This window comes from Bombus pascuorum, chromosome 9 (genome assembly GCF_905332965.1).
Source record: "Bombus pascuorum chromosome 9, iyBomPasc1.1, whole genome shotgun sequence".
Classification (NCBI taxonomy): Eukaryota; Metazoa; Arthropoda; class Insecta; order Hymenoptera; family Apidae; genus Bombus; species Bombus pascuorum.
This window is the reverse complement of record NC_083496.1, coordinates 12,581,251-12,605,006: the sequence shown is the minus strand read 5'-3', so window position 1 is coordinate 12,605,006 and position 23,756 is coordinate 12,581,251. Positions and strand designations below refer to the sequence as shown.

The 23,756-nt window shown below is 37.7% G+C and overlaps 1 protein-coding gene across 9 annotated transcripts in view; it reads right to left on the bottom strand.

The window, feature by feature from the left end:
- Positions 1 to 23,756, bottom strand: part of LOC132910985 (probable nuclear hormone receptor HR3) — a 135,150-nt gene that overhangs the window by 49,428 nt on the left and 61,966 nt on the right. For 2 of the 9 annotated variants that reach the window (XM_060967239.1, XM_060967243.1), the window contains exon 2: positions 21,103 to 22,296. The exons of the other annotated variants lie outside the window; for them this stretch is intronic. In XM_060967239.1, coding sequence (XP_060823222.1) covers positions 21,103 to 21,226 — 124 coding nt within the window. In that variant the 5' untranslated portion in view covers positions 21,227 to 22,296. The remainder of the gene's footprint in view (positions 1 to 21,102; positions 22,297 to 23,756) is intronic. 9 annotated transcript variants of the gene reach the window in all.

The window sequence follows — 23,756 nt, the reverse complement described above, 5'->3', positions numbered from 1 at the left end:
GAAGACGACGACGAAAGTCGAGGAAAGTGCGCGACGATGACGATACGTACATGCGTATGCCGGTGCTGCGGCGTGAACTCGAAGAGGGGCTGCTGAACAGTAGTGGGAGTGGAATAGCGAGTGATACAGAGAGAACCCCGTGTCACGACAGAGACGGAGTCATCTAGTCGGACGAAGACCGGTAGACTCGTGTGTGTGAGAGAGAGAGAGAGAGAGAGAGAGAGAGAGAGAGATAAAAGCATCGTGTTAGTGGAAGAAGGAGACATAGAAAACGGCGAGAAGCTACGAGAGGAGAGTACGGAGAGACGGAGGAGTAGCAGAAAGGGAGGGAGATGGGGAACGGCAAGGGAGAGAAAATGCAGGGAGGAAGACGGAGAAAACGTGGAGAAAGAGGGAATCAGGGAGACCAACGTAGGATAGAGGAAAGAAGAGGGTCGAGAAAAAGATGGGTGAATAGGGTGCAAAAGAGTGAAAGAGAGGGAAGGCGAGAAGGGCGGAGGGACGAAGTGGTTGGCGAAGGGTGAGAAGAGAAGGGGAATTGTGCGCGCATCGGCGTGCACTGCACAGTGCATGCACCTCCGAGAGGTGTGGGTGAAATACGCGGTTGTGTTGGTACGAGCGTGTAACTGGGTCGCGGGTTCGACAACTTCAGCCAAGGCTGCTCGCGCAGCGGTTCTCACTTGCCGCTTCTGTCCGCGCGATTTCGCCGCCGATTCTTCGTTCTTGCCGTCCCTCATTCTTTTTCTCGTCATATGGTAGAATTGAAGGGAAATTACGCGAATTACTATTCGTTGAGTAATACTGTTCGACGAATAAAAAAAGTATATCAACGTGTAATTCACGTATATATAAGTTTGTTTGTTTATCGAAATAACTTTCTGATTTTCTAAAATCGCGCGTTCGAAAGACGCGTGGTGCATCCAAGACGCGCTCGCGCATCTCTCAACTGCGTTTTAAATTTCACGTCCGCCGCGAATTACGGTAAAAATAACCGGTCGCGAGCACGCGTTTCGCCGCTTGCGGAGGATACGTCGATCGATACGATCCATCGCGAACGCGAGCTTCCCTTTTCCCTTGCCCAGACTTAATTGAGGAAACACGATGCCGCGAACGTTGCTGCCTGAACGTTCCAACGATTTCCTCGATCTTTTTTTTCTCCTGCTTCTCGCCTATTCTCCTACTACTCTCCTAGGCAACTCGGTCGACTAGCATCCTACACCAAGAGTCCCTGTCTAGGATTATTTATGTTTCTGGTCTCGAACGTCGCGCGGTTCGCATCTTCGGATCGACACACCTGAGTATCCACTGAGACCTTGTGCCAGCGACATTTTTTCCAATGAAAAGCTGCTTAGTTCTATTCTAGACGATCGAACTGCACAACCACGTACATATTTTTCATTATCAAATACATTGCATTGAAACTACAATAAAGATTGAAGCATCGTTAAAATTTTGCACTGAGAAACTATGTTAATAGAATATTTTAATGAATTTTAATGAAATTTTAATGAAATAGCTATCATGAAAACAGAAGATATCTTGTTATATGAACTTCATTTATTCGAGCGAAATTTTTGTCGTCTGATTAAATACATGGCTGAATCTATTTATATCTGAACTCTTATTATACGAACGTAAAATTATATATTGTGGGGAGAACCAATGAATTCTTATTATATGATATCTAATTATATGAACTATTTGTCCCGCGACTGAATTCTACTGTACATCTGAAAGTGATATAAAGGACTTTACTTGTAAGTTATGATGGTGAAGATCGAAAGTGCCAGTGCGACGAAGTATGAGCACGTCAGTAGCCGTGAGTTTCCACGTCTAGGGTTACCTTGGCAGCATGATTTAACGAGGTTCGTGCAAAACAACGAGAGCCGCTTTAAGGAGACGGAACACCGTGAATGCAGCGGGAAACTTTGCGTCATGCCGCGCATTATCATGAAAGCACGCTCTTTTTATTGGTCCGCCGCCGCCGCGCTATTGGAGATCGACGACACGGTTGTCGGTATTGTTAGTCGATGTAAAGCGTAGTCGCTCATCTAGTCAGTAACCATTGGGAATAAATGTACTTATGTATGCTACTATTCATAAGTCCCCGGCCACTTACTTCGTGAATACATACTTAGCATTTAGTATAGAGATAAATAAGAATGTAACGCTGTGATCAAGAAACGAAGTTGACACGTATCAATCGTGTACATGACAGGGAAAACTAAATTGTATTATATGTCGAAGAGCTTATTATGAAGTAATTTCAATAAATATCATGTTTAAAGTAAAAATCTGTATTATAACCGTATTATAAATTTTCTATCGAAATAAAACGATTCTATTATATTTCATAAATTTATGAAAATTCGTATTTCGTTGGTCTAGAGGAAATAGTTGAATTTTTTATTTGTACTTCGTCTACTATGTAATATGCTGCGAATTTTGTTGAATATACTAGGGAAATTTTGCATCAACTTACGAGGTTAAAATGACTCAACGTTGACTGGAAGCGAATTTACTTACGTTCAATCTGAAGAAGATTAGCTATCGAAAATTTTCTAATCCCTATCGATTATCGTCTACGAGATATTTTAGAAGCAAAGATTTCCTGTATAAGCATGATAAATAAATGACCACGTGTGTAAGCATCTTTTTTGGTAACTTCGAATAGTTTAAATCATTTTTATACTATAAGATATTTTATGAATAAACCATATTACGAAATCAGTTTTTGCTTTAACTTACCGATTGAAGTTTACCTTTCATAAAGAATAAAATTTATGTATGTTCGTTCGACATTTCCCCATTGTCTAAGAAGTATCAATGTTGCAAATGCATATTTTTGATAAACATCTATAAAATTTGGTGTTTCATTCATTTTGTCTTAATTCATTTGTTAACGATTAAAAACTGCTGATGTCATACGAGCGTGATTCGTGCGGACGTAACTCATTGAATCCTAGATACAACGTGCTTCTCCTGTGTTGGTTGATCGTTTCCTCGATTTTATTGCCGCGTTAAAAGTATTGCTGAAATTGAGCGAACGCAACGCCTCCTTCCTTGAACGTCTAATTCTCGATAAATCACAGATTGCGTTCCGACCTTCACGTTTTTTTAGCGATCAGAGAACGTTTTTCTTGCTTAATATTGTAGCTTTCACGGGTTATAATTTTGCTAAATGTTTTATTTTTTAAAGTTCTCCTATAAAATACGTAAATTAAATAAAAGTTAATTTCGAGTACTTTTTCATAAAACGTAATATATGCGTGAAAAGAAGCGCAAACAATGCGAAAAAATAGAAGCACAGACATTAAGGGAGTATTTAAGCCCTATGAGAGTTTGATTCGCATAGTTTTATTATGTCGCGTAACTGGGACGCGTATGATCGAAGAATCGAAGGAATTCCTTTCGAACAGAGAGTATTAATATTAATACGCTCATGCTTCACGTGAAGTATTCGAGAAATAAATTCTACTTCATTAACATAATATAGATATGTAGTACAAATAGCGCGTGGTTATAAAATTAAAGAAATTTCTCCTACTTGATACTCGTATCTTAGATTAAATTATACAGAACGTTATGTATGTAAGAAAAGATTGACAACAAAATACATAGTGTTTCACTCAAATACTAGCAAATCATCTTTGACCAGATATTTCCATACTACGTAGAAAAACATTCATTGACAAGTTTCCAACTTCAACCTACTAATTACATCTAATTATTACGGTGTTTTATCTTTGCTATGTATGATAATTAATTAATTTTGTCGAGAACGTTCTGCAACAATATACCGTCATTGCTCACCTCTAATGAACTTAATGCTTTGTTAGCTTTGCATGAACAGCACAAAGTAGGTATATATGTGAATTACAGCAAGTTTGTATAAAAATTCTATCTGTAAGTTTCCAAACCCTTGATGAATCAATGATCAATCAATTATATTATTTGTTAGTATTCATTAAAATGAACATATTAATAGTTACTGGACATAATGTTACCTTCTTTTTATGACCGCAGCACTATATCTAGCAGTGATATAGGACCATAGTAGTCAGACAGACTAATAATTCAATGATTCAAGGAAAGAAGAATTTTTTATATATAAATTGTGAATCTTTATACAAATCCATATTTTTATGAACATAACGAAAGAAATGGATAGAACTGAATTTTACGAACACAACTACGGAAATATAAGCGAAAATGTGCTTGGCACATTAAATAATTATAAGACGTGCTGGGCTTTGGACGTTTTATATATCCTTATATATTATATTTATTCTGTGAATTGCATCTTCACAGAGTAACTAAAAAATATGGAATCTCAGCAAAGATTCATTTACTAAATATCACAATGAATATTATACTCTGAATATTTTATATATTGCTGCATATTATATGTATTCCGTGCATTCTGTATGCGTTTACAACGTAACTAAAGAAATGAAATTCAAGCAAATTCATTAAATATTAGAAGGAGTTCCATATTTCCAATATTTTATAAAATATGTACATAAATATTGGAAGCATATTATGTATATCCTTACACCTTTAAACTACTCATAAATAGATAAACATTCGTCATCAAATAATACGTGATATAAAGTTCCTTCTTGGTCATTTTATGATTTTCGTAAAATTATGACCACTGATGGCAATTGCACATCGCAATAAGCATCTCTAAAATTCATATAATCATAAACAAAAATAAAACACGAGCCCTCCATCTTCTGTTATAAATCTACAAATTATCCAGCAACTTTACGACTATCGAGGGAATTTAGCATAAAGAGAAGATTCATAGCGGTTCATAGTTCGCGAGGCGACTGGCGACGCGGAGCAAAATCTGCATGACACGATTACGTCACACGCATTTTCGTCGCGGCGGCGCGCGGAGACCCGCGGGAAATCGCGCGTTCTCGCCCCAAGTTTTCCTACGGTCCGGCGTTGCGTACCAACCGGTGGAGAACGCTTGTTTACACGAGATCCGACTGTCATACTCACACAGGATGCGATTACGTAAAACGCAGCGACCCTCTCTCTTTTTCTAGTTGCGGCGCGAGACGAGAACCGCGAAAACGCGAAGTTCGCGTACTCGAGCGCGAAATCGCGCGTCGCGACGAAACCCGCAGCGTTGCGACGCGGCCGCCGGGTAAACACGACGATCGATTCCTGCACCCTGCCCTGCCCTGCCCAGCCCAACTTCTCGCCACGCTACTCTACACCAACCGATGGACTTGCAGAAACTTTCCCGTGGCGCGCTTTTTCCTTTTTTCTCACTTCTTTTTTCTCTTCTTTCCTCGCTCGTCCTTTTCCAGTTTCGCGACCGGCGGCTTTCGAGGAAAGAGTAACGGGCTTAATCGAACTTTAATTATACGCAACGCTGACGTACGTACGATATAATTGTTTCGTTACGTAACGCCGACGAATGGTCACGAAGCGATGGAGGGGGTAGTTTGCACGAGTTTGGGGAACATATTGCGACGAAGACACTTTAAGGAAGATACTGGTAAGTTTCGATGATGTTTTATTTTTTTTTCCTTTCTTTTTTTTTTTTTTTTTTTTTGAAAAATTATATCGTTGATTCCGATTGTAAATGGGTCTTGATTTATTGAAACGGAAGAGCTTCTGTGGTTTTGAAATTAAACATTGACAAAGACCATATTAATTGGATTCGTTTCAGTCCTTCCTTGTAAACATAAATATGATACAACTTATTTTTAGGAGGAGTAAAATGCTAGGTAGGAAGATAGAGAATTTTTAAATAAAGAAATTATTTTGTTCGAGAGATTGATAGTCCAAATGAAGAGTTAACTCGAAGACGAATTAGTCATCTCTTGTCAGCAGATTAAAAATCAGTATTAATGAAAAAATGAAAAATCAAAATCTTTTATGGAAAATATAAAACTGATTCTATCATAACGTGCCAAATTGATTCAAAAAATAGATGAAAGTTAATAATTTTGATGAATAGCTTCAAGAACACTTTATAACATTTTTTGTTTCTTTCAAGAATTTTTAAACGACTAAGTATATGAACGATATGATATAAGCGATGCAGAGGTAATTTGATCGAAAGCGACTGCGCTATCACAATCTTGTCTCTTTAAACATCGATAAACAAACATAGATACCATGAAGAGGATTTCCGCGATATTTATTAAAAGCTTGACGGTGTTACACCGTTTTAACTCAGTTACGATATCGATATATATATATAATATACTTATCGGATTATTATTATAAAATTATCCGTGCGACGCATTCGAGATAAACATGCTATTTGTTATTTGTGTAGAAGCTTGATCATATTGTCCATCTTTTCCCACAGTTTTAGGACGACACCGCTAAAAATACCGGGAAACCGTTAGAGCAACGCCACGAGGCATTATTCTAACTTTACAATTCGTGTCGGAACGCTGCAGACCTTAATGATCATGGTTGTATGGTGATCACGTCATACCAAGAGTCAAGTCGTAGTCATAGCCGTCGGACTCGCCTTACGCAATCTTATCGTTCGTCTCGAGCTCACAATGTTCTCGCTCCTTTGTCTTTTCCACATTCGGTCATTTTCAAAGATATACAGACCGTTATGAAATATTACAGTATATACAACAAGTTCATGAATGATCATTACGAATTGCCTCCACTCTTCGTTATAACGAAATAATTTCTCTACGCTTTCTCTTCATTAAAAAAATCTCCCAAATCGCAAACTTTCCAACGAAAACGATTTAGTACACACAGAATCATAAAAATTCGCCCATTAATTGCTATCGATCGATGAATTCGAACCGTTCACTGACTAAAGTCAGGTTTGACAAGTTTGCTAAATGTTGTCATGTGATAAAAACTGCTTGAAATATTTAACGTGACGAACGTTGTTACGTTTACAACGGTCAGAAGAAAACAAGATACAAAAAAGAAAAAAAAAGAGAGAAAAGAGCAGTCGAAAACGTTATATACTACGTGTGTGTAATGCTATAGCTCTGGTTGCATAATACTGCATCTGATTCTCTTTCTCCGTCTATTCAATTCTTCGTCCCTGTTCTCCGTTTTACCTTCTGACGTGACACCTGCTCTCGCAGCGCTGTCGTGAATTTTTCCTCCTGCAAATCGGTACAATGCGACTTTCCCGAGGATTCTATGGTCGCGTTTCTGGCTCACATTTACGTCCCGTCACTACTATCGCGGTCCACCAACCCATTTTTCCAGTTTAGACGTGATACGTCTGTCTTTTATTATTCTTTCCCTTTTTTCTTTAGGCTGGGAGGGCTTTCGCGAAACATGATGTTTCAAAGGAAAAATGAGAGGAGAGGCGAGAGATATACAGATGGAAAATGCGAGCAGACAATTTAAGAAGCATTCGAGTGCAATTAATCGCTCGGAACAAGCGCGAATTCGTAATTCGCGGTAAACGCGACATGGAACGCGGTTAAGCTAGTTTTTCGCGCCTGCCTGTGAGAATCGTGGCCTTTGGGTACTGAGATCGCGTTTCGTGCGAACCAGTTAACAACAACGTTTTACTGATCGATCGATTACTGAACGATGCCTTTTTATCACGAAAATATTCGTTCATCGATAACTTTGTTAAAACAAAATGGAAAAATCCGAGATTTCGTTGTTAACTCCAATTTGATTGGGAAAATTATATCTTTTTAATTGGGCCCTATAGAAGGAATAAAAGTATTGGGACTGAATAGTTTATTATATATATCACGAATAAAATTACAACACAAAAAAGAAAGCTATAGACACATAATGACAAACTGCGTAACTCTTAATATCTCGAAGCTATTAAAACAAAGTTATAAATATGGTAATAAAATCACATCATTTGGTAGAAACCGAATCGTGTTTTTCTACATCTGAAAATCTTCTTAAATACGAAACATTCTTAAAACATTAAAACTCGTTTTTTTTTTTTTTTTCGTTGAAGTTCGTTAAGACATAAAAGATTCGAGTACCAGAGCAAGATTAAATACCACAATGCTACCACCAAATACTAAATCAGACAACTACAAATACTTTTTGAAGATTGTACGCCCACAAAACGTATGAGATATTGCGTTGTATCTTTCAAACAGGTCGAGAATGTATCTAAGAAAATAATTTTACAGCTCCTTAGTGGATGGACTCGAACACCTTACACTCGATATACCTTAGCTCGCAGATCGCTAATGAGTCTAACGACTTCGCGCGCGTACAAAGACGCGTTCAAATGGACACATCTAAATTGGTAACGTGTGGTGACGAGCCAAGAGTGCCGTTTTTGCGATGCTGCCCTACATCGGATCGCAACATAGCAATGGCCCGACCGGGAATCGGCGGTCGATAATCTTCCTTCCTATCAGTGCCTTCCTGTCACGCTTAAATATTGAACTTTCCCCCGTGATACCGCGGCTCGATTGTTATTTCATTCCGAACGTTTCGCCACGGGCCACGTGGTACTCTACTTTTTGTGACTCACCTGTTAAAACATACACATTAGCGCATACCGAAGAAAGAGTCTACGATATAGAATTTAAATGGTTCAACCGAGTACATGTTTGTGTTAGATCGACTTACAAGAGGTGATAGTAAAGTGTTATTATCTGTATTTAAGGTATAAGATAATAATGGGGAAAGTGGTTGCATTAAAGTTGTTGACTGAGTTCTGAGAAATGAACTACGGAAAAATTGTTAAAATTTTTTTGTAATACTGGAAATTCCTATAAAACTCAAGTTTTTATTATTGATCTAATAATTTACCATTTATAATTCTAGAAGTTTATACGTTTAGTAACTAAGTACAATAAATAAAGTTAAATACAATATACGATTAAGTACAGGACCTTATACAAGCTCTCCCTACAGGTTTAGTCATTTAAATTATAATATCTAACGATAATGATTCAAAAGCAGCAAACATCATTCCCCTCGACATTCTTCTTCATATTCCCACAATCGAACGAAAGAAACAGAAACGGGACTTTCTTTCCCATGAAACTCGCGATTACTTCCCTATCACGATCCCTTCTGGCTACTTTGTAATTTCACACCATGTTCCGTTAGAGAATCGTCGATCGATAATTAGCTAAGCGATAAAAAAACAATCCAACGATTCACAATCCATGTACAATTAACTAAAAAATTTAAATCACTTCGTGATCCGTAAATCCCAAAAATTTATAAAAATGTTAGCTTAAAATATTGCCGGCTTAGGAAACTTTTTAATCAAAAATCTAGAAAGAAAATTATCTACATAAAGAAAATGACCATTATCGTTAATATAAAAAATTTCAAAATGAGAAGATTACCAATAATGTAGCGTTAATTCTGAATTAATAAAAAAAAATCAGTAACTTCATATTTTTTATTAATAATATACGTTTTTTTTTCTTCGTCTATATAACGTTTACCATAAACGCACGTGTATGGGCTGATATCGTTCACGGTACAGATGATCTTGAGGTACAAAGGTTAGAAACGTGATCGTAAGTGGAAGCACACCGTGTTGGCCCGACAATGGGTTTCACGATATCGAGATATCTCGCTTTAAGGAGATTCAGCGCTGCTCCCGTCAGCCAGCCGCGTACACACCGTATCCTTGCAATTTCCTATTCGTCGAAAGGTGCCGCCGCTTGTTTTTCACCGATTCCCATATTCGTGGCCAATATCGCTTGACCTATGGTTAATGGCAGTATCGGGCTTTCCTGTACGTGCCGTTCCGAGTGTAGGTATCGTTCGGCATTCATCGGGAATGCGTGCCTTGGAAAACATCGACATGGAATTCGTGGTCACTAGCTTCACATTTCTATAGAAATTTCTATAATAACAATATACGTAAAGGTAAAAGTTAGGGAGAATTTGAGAACGTTGAACGCGAGGTACTTGGAGATATCTTGGCGAATTTATGTAGATTATCTGAAAGACATTTGATGAACGGATTGCTTTTGATAAAAAGTAATTTAAATTAAGAAATTATGGGTAGAAAAACTGGATAGTTTATCCTTTGCATTGAAAAGTAATATAACATATGATAATATAACATATTAAAATATAAGTAAATAATATATGGTAGAAATTTTTAATTCGACATAATTTGATAATTCGGAATGTAAGTTTTAAAACGTTCTTAATAAAAATTGAAGCGTAATTATTAAATTTTTCGTAATCTAGAAATTCTCATTATACTTTATGTTATTAATTTAAGAAGAAAAATACGATCGAATGGAAAATGGATTAGGGACCAGAATTAAATGTTGAAGATGCGATTAGTGTGTTTGTGCATTCGTGAATACGGATAGGATATTCGTTAATGTCTGTGCATTTTAGATAGTACGAATTGCAGACATTTTGGTGAATTTATGCTGAAGAGATGGAATAAATTAATCAAGATACGGTTATGCACATAATCCGTTAGAATAATATGCGATGAACGAATGAAAGATTGAAGAGTATAAAACGCGAATGAGAATAATTCATAAATTTCTGATTATACGTTACTAGAGTAATTGTATAAAAATTTGAGGAATCTCCAGAATAATGTACTTGCATTATACAATTCATTAATTATAACATGTTGCTCGATATTACGCTATTTCGATGTTTCTATATATATATATATATATATATATATATATATATATTAATATACATGCTACCAGAGTAATCGTTATATGGAAATTTATAAACCATTTGAATCATCGATTCCGGAACTGTAAAATTATTTGAATAAAATTATTATATAACGCGTCAGTTACCGCGAATATTTTAGCCGATATCATAATATTTCGATGTAATTGCATTATGTACCGCATAATTCGTTATGGTACATTAAACGTGATATAATGTAGCCACAGTATGTTAATATTTTTTCTCGAAACGTTCAACAAAGTGGTAAATATTTGATATGGGGCCGAGGATATTTATAAATACCCATTGTGTGATATCAACGTCCTATTACGTCTTCGTGTCTCGATTTGTCGAATCATCTATTCCCATTCGTTTCAGCGTTCAATTATCTCCGTCGTTTATACACGCCTCGCCGCTCAATCGGTTTTTATCTGTTACGAAACAAACAACATCCGTGTACATGTAAGTCGCTGCGTTACTCCCGAAGACAATGAATCCGCGAGATCGATTTCCAAGGAATCCACAAAACGAAATAATCGAATACGAAAAATCCCACTCTTCGATTCAGCTGACATTCTATAGTTAATAATTTCACTTTTCTTCGAAGGTTAAAAATGCATTGGAACGAAAAAGTACATAAAGAGTTTAACTCAGTATCGATCCGTCTTCGCATCAATCTGCTTCTGCATTCTCCGTGAAACGTCCACTACGCCTGAAATTCTCGAGTCGTTAAAGTCGTATCGAGTGAACAACGCACGTCCATTAAAAGGCAACAAGAGAGAGAGAGAGAGAGAGACAGACAGAGAGACAGAGACAGAGAAACAGAGAGAGAGAGAGAGAAAGACGAACGAAAAAAGAAGAGGAACAAAGAATGAGGAGAAAGAAATAACAGAAACGCTGGAGACGGATACGAACAAAAAGAAAAGAAAACGTGAAAGAACAAAAAAAAAAAAAAGAAGAGAAAAAGAAAGAAACGAGGGGAGAAGGAAGAAGCTCGACCATTGTCCGTCGTTTCCACGACAAAGCTCGTACTTTCGAACGATGAGAAAATGTTGCACGTGCGAGCCGTATCGACGTCTGCGCCGCGGAACGGCGTAGCATACGTCAACGATGACGACGCCACCGACCACGACCACGCTGACTATGGCTATGACTATGACTACGACCACGACGTCGAGAACGACGACAACATCGTCGTCGTAGTTGGCGACGCGAGGTGAGCTTCGGTTGCACGGGCGCGCGGCTATCGATCTGGGAACCCACGCTTCCGTTTCTCCTCCTGTCCTCTACCGCGCCTCACCCTTCTGCAACTGCAGCTGCAGCTGCAGCAGCACTAGAACCAGCAGCTTCGCGGCCCAACCCTCGCAACGCTGATACTTCAGCCCCTACCTCGCTCGGTATCTTCCTACTGACTCTCTCTTTTCGCATCTTTCTCATTCCATCTATCTCTTTCTTGCTTTCACTCGCACGTTCACAGTTCTTCGTTCGACCATTTCCTATTGCGCTCTCTGCCTCTTTCTTTCCCTGTCTCCCTTTTAGCGCTTCCAACTTTCTGATTCTTTCTTCCTCCGTGGTCCGTTCCGTGCACGCCTATAGCGCGGCCATTTCAAAGGGTAGGTGTTCCTCTTTCTTTTCTTCGACCATCCCTACCCCCTTTTCTTCCGCTCTCGCTCTCCCTACCACCCGTTCGCCACGATTCTTTCGTTCGTTCGTTCTTTCTTTCTGTCTTCGAGCTCGTGTTCCGGCTCGCGCGCGCCCGGAGTTCCAGTTATGTGAATAATGAAGGGCTTAGAAGTCGAATAATTAATATCTCTTTAAGCGGCGTCGTTGAACGGATCTCCGGCCCGTGGCGCGTTTGTTTTAATGGTCCGTCTTCACGAAGACGTTTCAGTCTTCCCTTATAAATCATTAAGAGATGATTAACCATGGCAGAATGTTCTATACGAATTTCACGGTGTTCTACGTGTGTAGATGTTTTTCTTTCTCTCAGTCGCGTTTTTATATAGACACTGGTTGTACTTTTTCCTTTTCTTATTCGTCCTCTCTTTTTCCGTTGCTATAAAGCTACGTTTAACGTAACTCGAGCTTGCTCGTTCCTTATTCCCAGGTGAAAAACATCGGCCGCGCGAGCAATGAATTGCCAGAAATTTAAATAATGTTTCCTTGCGGCGTCGCGACGCGACGAATTATTCCCCCGTATCTGCGATATTATACCGCGTTTAAGCTATTGCTTTCTTGTGCTACTTTTCTGTTTTACGTTTTAATTGCAAACGGGATGCCCGGGTTTCAACGCGAGTCCACTGCACGATATTACGTACCATCAAGAGAAATTATTTTGGAACTTTATTACACGCAAAATTGACCTAAATCGTCGTTTTTGAAGCGTGCTCTGTGCAAGCGAACGTAATAATACAATCCCCATTAATTGTGGATTTGTAATTTAATGTGATATAATATTTCAAACAACTCCGTTGATGAGAGTTAACAACCATTTTTGTTCGTAATCAAAACTAAAATAAATAATTTTTTCGCAACATTTATCCTGCTTTGAATTTATAGATTTATTTATTTTCGTATACTCTTTGTTTTTATCGTACCGAATTTTTTCATCGAATCAAATAATCTTTTATTTTATTTGACATTTCGCATTTGAACAAACGTCACCAACATAAATTTCTGATTTTATTATGTCATCATTATTAATGGCGTCAAAATTTCGCCGATGTAAACATATATAGACAAGTACTAATATTTACTGGGCAAGTGCGATTGAAATTAAGATAATTTTGAGAGCAAATGTTGTTACGTCACATAATAGACACAAGTATACTATTATAATTCAGCTATATTATTTATGACTCGAACGTATCCAAAATACAATATTTAAAATCTAGAATTATTTGACAAAAGAAATAGAAAATTATTTGGAAGTAATTTATTTATGGAAGTATTTATATATATTTCTGAAATAATAATGATTCATTGCTTCATATTGTATTTACTTATTCAAAATAAAATTTATTTTAAATAGAATTTGTTCAGACCTAGTTCATCTAACATGTTTCAAGCTATCGTAACATATCATATTTTTCTGAAAATAGCCCCGCAATAGAGTCTCTATCGTGTAAAGACTGGAACGTTTACCTACTTACAGTAGTCGTACCTATTACTATAATCTTATCGTATCACGACGTCTATAAGGTCGATGATCTTTGAATGACTAGTGGTATACGTGCACCGACAAGGGGCACTGCATATCGACTTTCTTGACCACGTGAATGATTACGTGGCAATTATTTCAGAATCATCGAGACAAATATTAGACGAGTATGACTCAAAGTCGAAAGCAGACGCTCGTTAATAAGACCATCCGTGACTAATGCGATTGCACCTATATCATTGAAGCTGCATAAATTGTATTTAATCCTACAATTCTATACAGTCGAATTAAAGCGAAAAAAATTATAACTTTCATTTATTTGTAGAAATCAAATGCGATATATTTCTAATGGAAAGATACGAAATCTCTCCAAATATATGATTCTAATGAACTACAAAATTGAAATTATTGAATTCTTGAATTACTAAAATTACAAAAATGAAACTTAATCTTACGAAGAAATAATTGCATAATGTTAAATTAAGATATGGCGTCATTTCAATAAATAAACTGTAAATATTTGGTATTTAATAAATCTCAAACATTAGAGAAATAAAATGACTGCGTGCCTAGATATAGTATACTGATTTAGAATTAAGATTCTCATAGCCATAGTAGAACGATCCAGAATCCTTGTAATCATCGTCATCGAAACTCGCTCCGTTAGCTAGTTTGGTAGAAAGTTCGACAGTAACCGGACGGTAACCACGCGATCATAACAGCGCGATAAGTATGAATCGGGTAGCGATCACGACAAAACGATAGATGTGGATCGATTTCGTAACGACAACCTTCGAACCCGTTCGACGGCTCTGAAAACACGGCGACCAAGAGAGGACGAAGGATTGCCCTGATTCAACACCGTTCACTGACAAACTCACGTGGCTGCTTTGGCTTTCACTCGCGAAAAATATACAAGGAACCTCGTAGATGAAAAAGTCGACAACGTATTTGTCCATTTAAAAATGTTGAAAGAATAATTCTCTAAAGAATTAAATTTTGTTCTTAATTTTTTCTTAATATTACAAAAGGAAGGGTTGATCATTTCATCTGATACTAAAAATACGTAACATTTGGTTTTTGAACTCGACCTTTTCTTTGTCCTACAACAAGATTTTAATAGTTCGATGCTTTGAATCATTATTCCGCTCGAGTTGTCTATGGATTTTCCTAAATTAGGTTAAAGTGTCCTCCTGAATATTCTTTCTCTTTGCGTCGACGTTATATTTGCTGTATATAGTTTAGAATGATCGAAAAATATTATACTTTTATTCAAATCGTCAATCCCTATTCATCGTATTGTTATTCAATTATGTGTTATTAAATATAAATTCTATCTTGTAAATTTCAATAAAAATATTTACCAATTTATCTATTTCATTACACTATTTATCTTTCCATTACATTGAACCTTTTACCACCGTGTTAATTTAACATCAAACGACTAATTGAATTAGGAAATTTAACGATTAGGGTCATTGTTTTCTAATTTTATTTATCTTTCTAGTAAAAAAAACTGGTTAAAATTTTATACATCTTTGTTCCATGAACACAATCGATAGGCGATGCAAGATAGACAATTACTGTCACAAGTAATAGCGACGATATATAATGGTATCTCTGCGAAGAGCCGCTTGCGAAACAACGCAATTTATTTCTTCGTCAAACGAAATTACTTAATTTCCTGAACATCGTTCCCGAAACGTTCACTACGTTTCGTTAATAAGCCATCGTTATTAGACGTCTCCTTCGCAATGAGAGAAGAGGCTGAAATCATCGTGGCTATCGTTATCGGTTGTAGCTCTCGAATCGAACGACACGCAGAAAGTGCGCAATTATTTGATTTTATTAACCGTCAAAGATCTGACTAATGCCATGAAATTATTGCTTGGGTCAAAGGTTGTCCCGTTGTGAAATCGATGCACAATTGCTCGTCTGTCGTTTCGGCGTGATCGTTTCTCGATTTACATACAATATCATTCGATAACAACAGCTATCTAAAATTTTTGACGAAGATTATTTCATCTAGTTTATATAAAATAAAAACTTGAAATGCGCAATTGTCAATTAGAATCCAAATTTTGTCGCTGATCAAATAAGAGATTGATTACCTGCTAACTGATGCTGGTACGTCGAAAATATCAAAATTGGATTTACAATATTTGAAATTTGTCCATAACGTGTTTCTATCTACGAACGACCTCATAAATTTTGAATGCTAGAGGACATCAAGTGTCCCCAATAATTTCAAGCTGTGGGTAATTTGTAGCTACATAATTAACGTCGTAAATATTTATATGAGGTAAATACGTGTATAATAAGCTTTAGTAGGACATCGTTATTTTAGATCAAAATTTTCGTCGTAGATTTTTAAGAAGTTATCTTTATAAATCAGTGTTCCAATTTTCCTTTAACCTTTTGTTTGAAGTTAAAATCATGATCAATACCATTAAAAACAGTTTCACGTTTCTGAGAAACTCGGAAAAATGGACCAAGTTTCAAGAACGAGATTGCAGATGACATTAACTATTATTATAAAAAATATATCGTTCGAGTTTATCAAGTTTTTCACTTAACAAGCTATCCTATACCTTAAAAGCCTTTATATACGTATTATATAAATTACACGTTAAAATACACGAGATACCTTCTTCGATTATTAAAAGAACGCGGTATAATTATTTCAAAAACGGTATATTTTAAACGTTAAACGCTTTGTAACACGGTTACATTGCCGAGATTAAAATTTATAACAGCAATTTTCGCCCAGCGCACTATTATTACTCCAATATCGTGAAATTTTATTGAACTTAGTTTACTTTTAAATATCCGTAAACGCTTTGACCCAAAATACTATGCGTGTACGGGTACACTACATCTCTGTTCATGTTAACTTCATGTTTAAATATTTGCCAATAATATACTTCTTTATCTACCACATGTCTTACATTCATCTTGTATGAATTGTATTCTTCTAGGATAACAAGATCAGCCAGCAGGTAGGACAAACTTTATCGAAGGGAAATATAAGGAATCCCACCATTGGTACAATCGAATATGGGGAATGACTCTATATGAAAAAATATGTCGGAGGTAAGGAGTACAATCTTTTCGTACGAGTTGGTTGTTAATCGATACAGTACGATATTTATGATTAAAAAAAGTATCGGTAGGTCATTGTATTTATTATAGCATTTGCATACAAATTAATTAGATCTAGATATACTAAATTTCATATCACTTAATAGTACTTTTATATGATTTATATGATATAGAGGCTGATTGAAAAACGTTTCATTGCAAGATAAGGATATGTACCACTACCTTTTTGACCACTTGACGTGAAATTGGCTAATTTTAAGCTAAATAGCAATGGATTAATAAGGAGTTAATCTACATGCGAAGAAAAGTAAAAAATATAGAACTTGATATATTTTGTCTAAAGCTGCATTTAAGAAAATAAAGTTTGAACACGTTTAACCGAGAACTAGCCAAGTGCATAAATACCTGACAAATTTTCAAATTAAATTTTCCCCAAAAAGAGGTTTTGAATGATACGATTTTATTTTACAATCTCGACTTATTTTCGCAAGTAAAATAACTTCCATCCAATTGCCCATTCCTATCTAATTAGACAGTTAACAGCTCAATTAGTTAATTTCACCCGTACACGACAAATTTTCGAACTCAATTTTCTCAAAAATAAAACGTCATATGAGAAAATGTTATTGCATATTCTCAACTTATTTTTTCACGTAGATTCATCCACTGCTCAAGCGAACCATCACTCACGTATGTCACGTCAAGAACGTGAATAGACGTAGATGAATCAGGATAACAGGCGAAGTTCAAAACTCGGGGCAGCGTAATCGGCGAATGTAGAAGCAGCAGCGGTGGCTGTCGTCGCGAAATTTGTTTTCTCGACAACGCGAAGGCAGGACGACATTACCAGCCGACGTTACGGTCGTTCTTCTTACGAAGCTTTTGCGCAACCCGCTCTTACGTGGGTACTTTCGCTTTGCATAATTTACTCGCCGCGTTTCGATCGTGTATTCGTATTCGGGACGGCTATGACTCGCGACATCGTCCAGTTGCTTTTGAAACCGTCCCCATCCTTTAGCTATTTCGAACCAAACGTGCGTTTTCCCCGGACTTCGTGGAAAATGCGCCGTCATACTCCTGTGAAACGATTTCTGTGAAACTTGTAGCCAAGATACACGTACTCTCTTCTATCTTTCTCTTTCCCTCCCACTGTTCAGTGTCTTCAACGTCCTCGAATTGATGAAGTTCCGTAGTTCGAGCACAAGGCTCGAGCTATGAGCTTTGATCGTTCACGCCTCGAAGTTTGATTATCGATCACTCCGGCGCTACGAGTTCGCGCTCCATGGCCAACGCGGAAATACTTCTCCGCGTGTTGCAATGTTTGTAACTTGAGCATGATTGGTCGAGTAAAAGTCGTCGTTAATAGCAGAAATATCAAAATGGTCAATCCGATCGATTTATCAATTTATTGTAGAGATTGCGTAGAACTTTTTTATTTTAATTTTTGACAGAATGTTTTCAGAATTTTTTTATTTCGATATTTTTTAAGATTCTCTTTTTCTTAATTCTTACAGAGATTTTATGGAATTCGTATATTTCCATATTTTCTAAAATTCTGCTTTTTTAATATTTCATAGAAATTTTATAGAACTCTATTGTTTGAATATTCCACAGAAATTTTATAACGGTACATTTTTGACAATTTGAATTATTTTCAAGAAAGTACACGGATAAAAACTTTTCCCTTTACATTTCTATTCTTCTATTCTTTCTTTTTGATATGACTTTTACTTTGGTCGTAAATAGTTCTAGTGTCAAATACAAACGGCAATTTTTTAGAAATCTATTAAAATCATTGGAGTTTCTAGAAATTTTGAAAATTTTATACGATTCAAAGTTGAGAGAATATTTGACTTTTTTCGTTTCAATGGGGACGTAAAAACAAGAAGAGAGATAGATAATAATTTGGAACCATTTTTAGGAACGATTTTTAAAAAGGAACTCGTGTATTACGGTGTGACATGCTTGGCGAATCTGTGCTTTCCAGTGAGTATTTGTATTCGGTACGGCGCGCGGTTCACGACATCGTAAAAGCAGTTTTGAAACCTTTCGAGGTATCCTTGCTGCCGGTTTCTAAACGATTTCCTTTTCTTTCTTTCTCTGTCTGGGGTATTTTCACCAATGAAGCTTAATGTAAAAAAATTTCAGAACATTTTATGACAACCCCGTTACACTCAAGCTGTTCCCAGAGAAGGTATTTAAATAAACCCAATTCCCGAAAAATTCAAGCTAATTATTCTGTTTTATAAATACATTTCTTAACCTGCACAAATCTATCACAATATCTGAAACGTGGAATTGCTAGTTTGCATGCGGATGTTTATGCCAACTCATATTTCAACGAAAAAATAACGTGTATTTTATTTTGAATATTTCGTATAATCTTGTTAATTAAGTGTATTTTATATACTTTCATACATACATAAATTTTCGATGAATATATAAATATCTATAATCTACCGATAAGTTCACTAACAGACGTTAAAGTGCACTTGTCCTTTCTTTTTCATTATTATGCTTCAATTATAATTTTAATTCCTATTTTTAAAAAATTAACGAATAAAGATAATTTACTGAATCGAATGTACGTAACAAACTCACTGACCCATTTTATTCTGTACTCTAACCGAAACTCAATTACTCCTAAGATCATTGGAACCGATATGTTTGACGGTTGCACGTTATTCACCAAAATCGTCGTTCACCGCAAACCTTTGGCTAACGATCGTTTGCCGTGAGCACACGCCCGTGAATCGATACATATTTACGCAGACGTATCGACGTTATCTAGTTGGCCGATCATTTCGGAAGCTACATCAATCACGTGGCCAATGTTTGAGATCAATTCCAGCAATCTTGCGCGATAACGGGATCGAATAATCGACGGTGACGAACGTGTACCGCGTTTACGAGACAATTTAGTAGCCGTTTATCAGCCATTAAAGTCGAAATGTTCCGCGGTAGTGCACTGTTCCGCGTTTGCCGCCGCGCGAAATTCGAAACCAAAATTTTACAAATGGTTCCCCGGTGACGTAACTTCGCTGAACGAATGCGAGTCGCGTAATGAAATTAACTCGCAACAAAAGCACCGTGTAAATAATGTAAAACGACGTTTCAATGTTTCACAGTTGAAGCCACACTGGAAATTTCACCGTAGAACTTTCGCGCTGCGTTCGTATTGAAATTATGAAAGTGCCCCGAATGGGATTCACGCGATGCAAACGACGACATCCACCACGGAATACGAATTAAGAATACTCTATCTTTTTTTTTCTCTTGTACTATCCTTTTCTCTCTTGCCTTCTATATATATATATATATATTTTTTGTTTTAAAATGTTTATGTTAGCATGTAAAATTCACCTATCGAGTTGATGCTATCGTTAACGCGACGTCGCGTCGTTGCGGCCAAGTACGGATTTTCGGGTGCGCGCGTCTGACGACGAACCGCCTAATGTACTGCGAACGAAACCCACGTGCGAAGTGAACGGTCAGACGCGCGCCGAATCAACGAAACCCTCCCACTCGCGTAACTGCAAATTCTGTAGGTTCGCGAACTTTGAACATGTGATAAGTGCGTTGCATAAGTCGAGTTTCCATGTATTTTCAAGGAATTGAAGTTGAACAATGTATCGAAATATTCCTACGCTTATTAGAAGTTAAACGTTTACACTCGAAGTACATACAAACTCATAAATTTTCGATTTACTCAAGTTAAACTAGAATTTTGGTACATAGAATTTCCTATAAAATTCCACGCCAACCATATATCATTCAAACGTCAAAAAGAAAAGAAATATTTGCTCGTTGCCTTATCTCGAGTCATATGAAACAGTACCACGAGCAATGTACTCCTTGATTCCACGAAGTAACTGTTCTCGCATAGAAACAAAAAAAGCACACACACCTACTGTCCTGTACACAGTAGCAGGCAACTGAAGTACTAGTAGGCACGAAGCGCATTATTCTCAAAAGGACGTTATGTAAACTCGACAATTCCGTGGACCCCGTACAACGGTTCTCCGACACGAGTGGAATTAGAAAATTCACGTTAGGCCATCACGAACCGGCCCGTACGTACGCGTGATTCTTTTTCCTTAAGATCGTATACAATCGACGTGGGAACGGTACGTTTCTATAAGACATACACGTATACACGCATACACACATACACACACACACAAAGGTAGATCGTAACGGAGCTTTTTCGTTACCTTTTATGCTCCCGGACGAGGTATGAGGCGTCTGCGGTGCGTGCGAGGTCAGAGGTAACGGCGAGCCCGAGGAGGTCGCGGAGTGTTCCAACTTGGAACTCACCGCGCTCCACATCTCGAACATGTTGAACGCCGTGGTGATGGTCTTTAGTCACTTCCAGGCTGCTACTCCCGTAGATCACCCGGCGCCCTTTACAAGCCCGGCGTAACATCCGCTGCGGCGCTCCGCGACGCCACCCGAAAGGACGTCTTCGTCGAGCGAGACGAATATCTTTCGAGGTGTACGCACAGAATACTATATATCTCGTGGCCCACGTGTCACTCGAATATCTTTTCTATATTGTAGTTAACTATCGTTCCTTGATTATTCTATATTATGGTAACGTTGTACTGTGCACCACCATGTTTATCGTTACAGCTAAGGATCTTTACCCAGAATTTTAACACGAATTTCACTTCGTACGGTTGTACCTTCGTTTCGTTTGCGATTTTTCGATTCTATACGATTAAATGTTGTTTTTACAATATTTTACCGGTTTCTCGATTGCTTCACGTTAAATATTGTCGAATCGATGATCGTTAACAAAACTATCTCTTAGTAACACTTCTCTTCTTTTTTTCTACTTCCTTACCGATTATTTACTAAGCTCGATTTTATTTACGCAGTTTACAAACGGCACTGAAACCCGTTTCTTTTCTACTTTTTTTCTCCCTTATCGATACACTGTTATTATATGTATATGTATATATATATAAATGTATATGTATATATATATATATATACATGTATCACTATCGGTACCGCGAACCGATTTTAAGCGTACAAACAGCGACGCGTCCTCTCCCTCTTTTTCACCGGTATTGCGTTAACACCGCGTCCATCGTCATTGTCCACTTCCGTCTCCACCTCCTCTTCCGCCTCCTCCACGCCACCCCGACTCGCCCTACACCACTGCGTGACACGGTTTACCGCGTATCACCTTTCTACTGTTATTAGTATCGTCAGCACCTTGGCTAATGAACGTCCCGCCGACTTGCCGACCAGCCTTAATCGCCGCGAAGTTGAAGCACACCGAGCCGACTGGTCGTGATCGTCGACGTTACGATCGTGTCACTTGCTTTCGTCGTCGCTTTCGTTGCCAGCACCTCGAGTGACATGGCGCCACGGGCGTCTCACGTTCGTAGATCGTCGATCTGCAAACAGTTTCGTCAGCATCTTTGCCCTTTTTTGATTATCATTTCGCTCGGTACTGCTCTCGACATTTTTTGGGGAATTCGAGAATATGCAAGTTTTATCAAGGATGCGAGGTTTTTTTCAGAAAATTGGAGGATTAAAGAAGAAGATGAAAGGTTTGAGAAAAGGATTGTGAGAAGGTTAGCAAGATGAAGATACTTCGGATTCAGCTGGATACAGAGAAGTTACGAATTAAACTTTCGAATAAAGATACTAATTGACATTTAAGGTTTATATCGCATTTTTATTTAGGGATGCGTGTAATGGAAATGGATGAAATTGTATTTCATTTGTTTTAGGTAAAACGACTTGCTCCACCGTTTATCTCGTCTACGAAGTATTTTGCGCACGCAACGAAAACACAACAAAGGGATTAAACGAAAGAGCAATTGTGATATGGAACATAAGGAAAGACAACAATTACACGAGCCACGTGTATAAGATGTAAAAAGAGAGTCACGCAAGAAGAGAAGTGAGAGGTGTAAGAGGATCGGATAAACCAGAAGTGACACGCACGTGTTTCGAGACGGGTATCGTGTTCGGCACGTTGACGTATTCGTCTACTCACATATGCTCTGTGCACTTGTCACACGATTGCCCGACACCGTTAAATCGCGAATTTAATTAACACGTTGCATCCCGTTACGACAAAACATGCTCGGCGTACAGTGAAAGCAAGAAAAGAAAGCAACAAAACCGCTGCTCGTATACTTTAAATCAGCCTGACGCCTCAATCGTGAAGTCAATCAAAATTCTTCTTCATCAAAAACAGCCTAACTCAGAAAAAGAAAATTTCTTAGAAAATGTCGAAAGAAGAATTGACTTGAAATGAACATTTGCAGCTATCCTACATATTTGCATCTCTCATATTACATAACAAATTCCAACGCTTCGGTCGAGAGTTTCATCAAAATTCTGGAAAGAAGCACGAAATTCCACATCATCGAGAAACAACCAAATGTGTATCCTAGAAGAAGAACGAAGAATTCCTTACAAGATTTCCACGACAAAAGAATAGAAAACTCTTCACCAGATCATCAAATTCCTTCAGAGAGAAGAACAAAACTTGTCGAAAGTTCGTAGTGAGAACTAAAGAATAGAATTGCTCGTCATTGGGGGCGTCGCGTAACCTCAGAACGTGGTCGATCGGTCACGACTTGACACGAAAATTCAGACATGTGCACATCGATCGTGCATTTCCGTACACGGGCTGTTCCCCTTTAATCCTGCCGCGTTGCAAGTACTAGAGCCCGTGTCGAGGGGAACCGCACTTTGCTATCGAGCGAACCTCGCAACCAAGCGACCACCAGCCGAGCCTGCCTTGCCTTGCCTATCCACCCACCCGCCTATATACCTATCCACAAGCGTGTATAGATATACACACAATGACGCGGACGGGAGCACATCCACCAACGGCCTA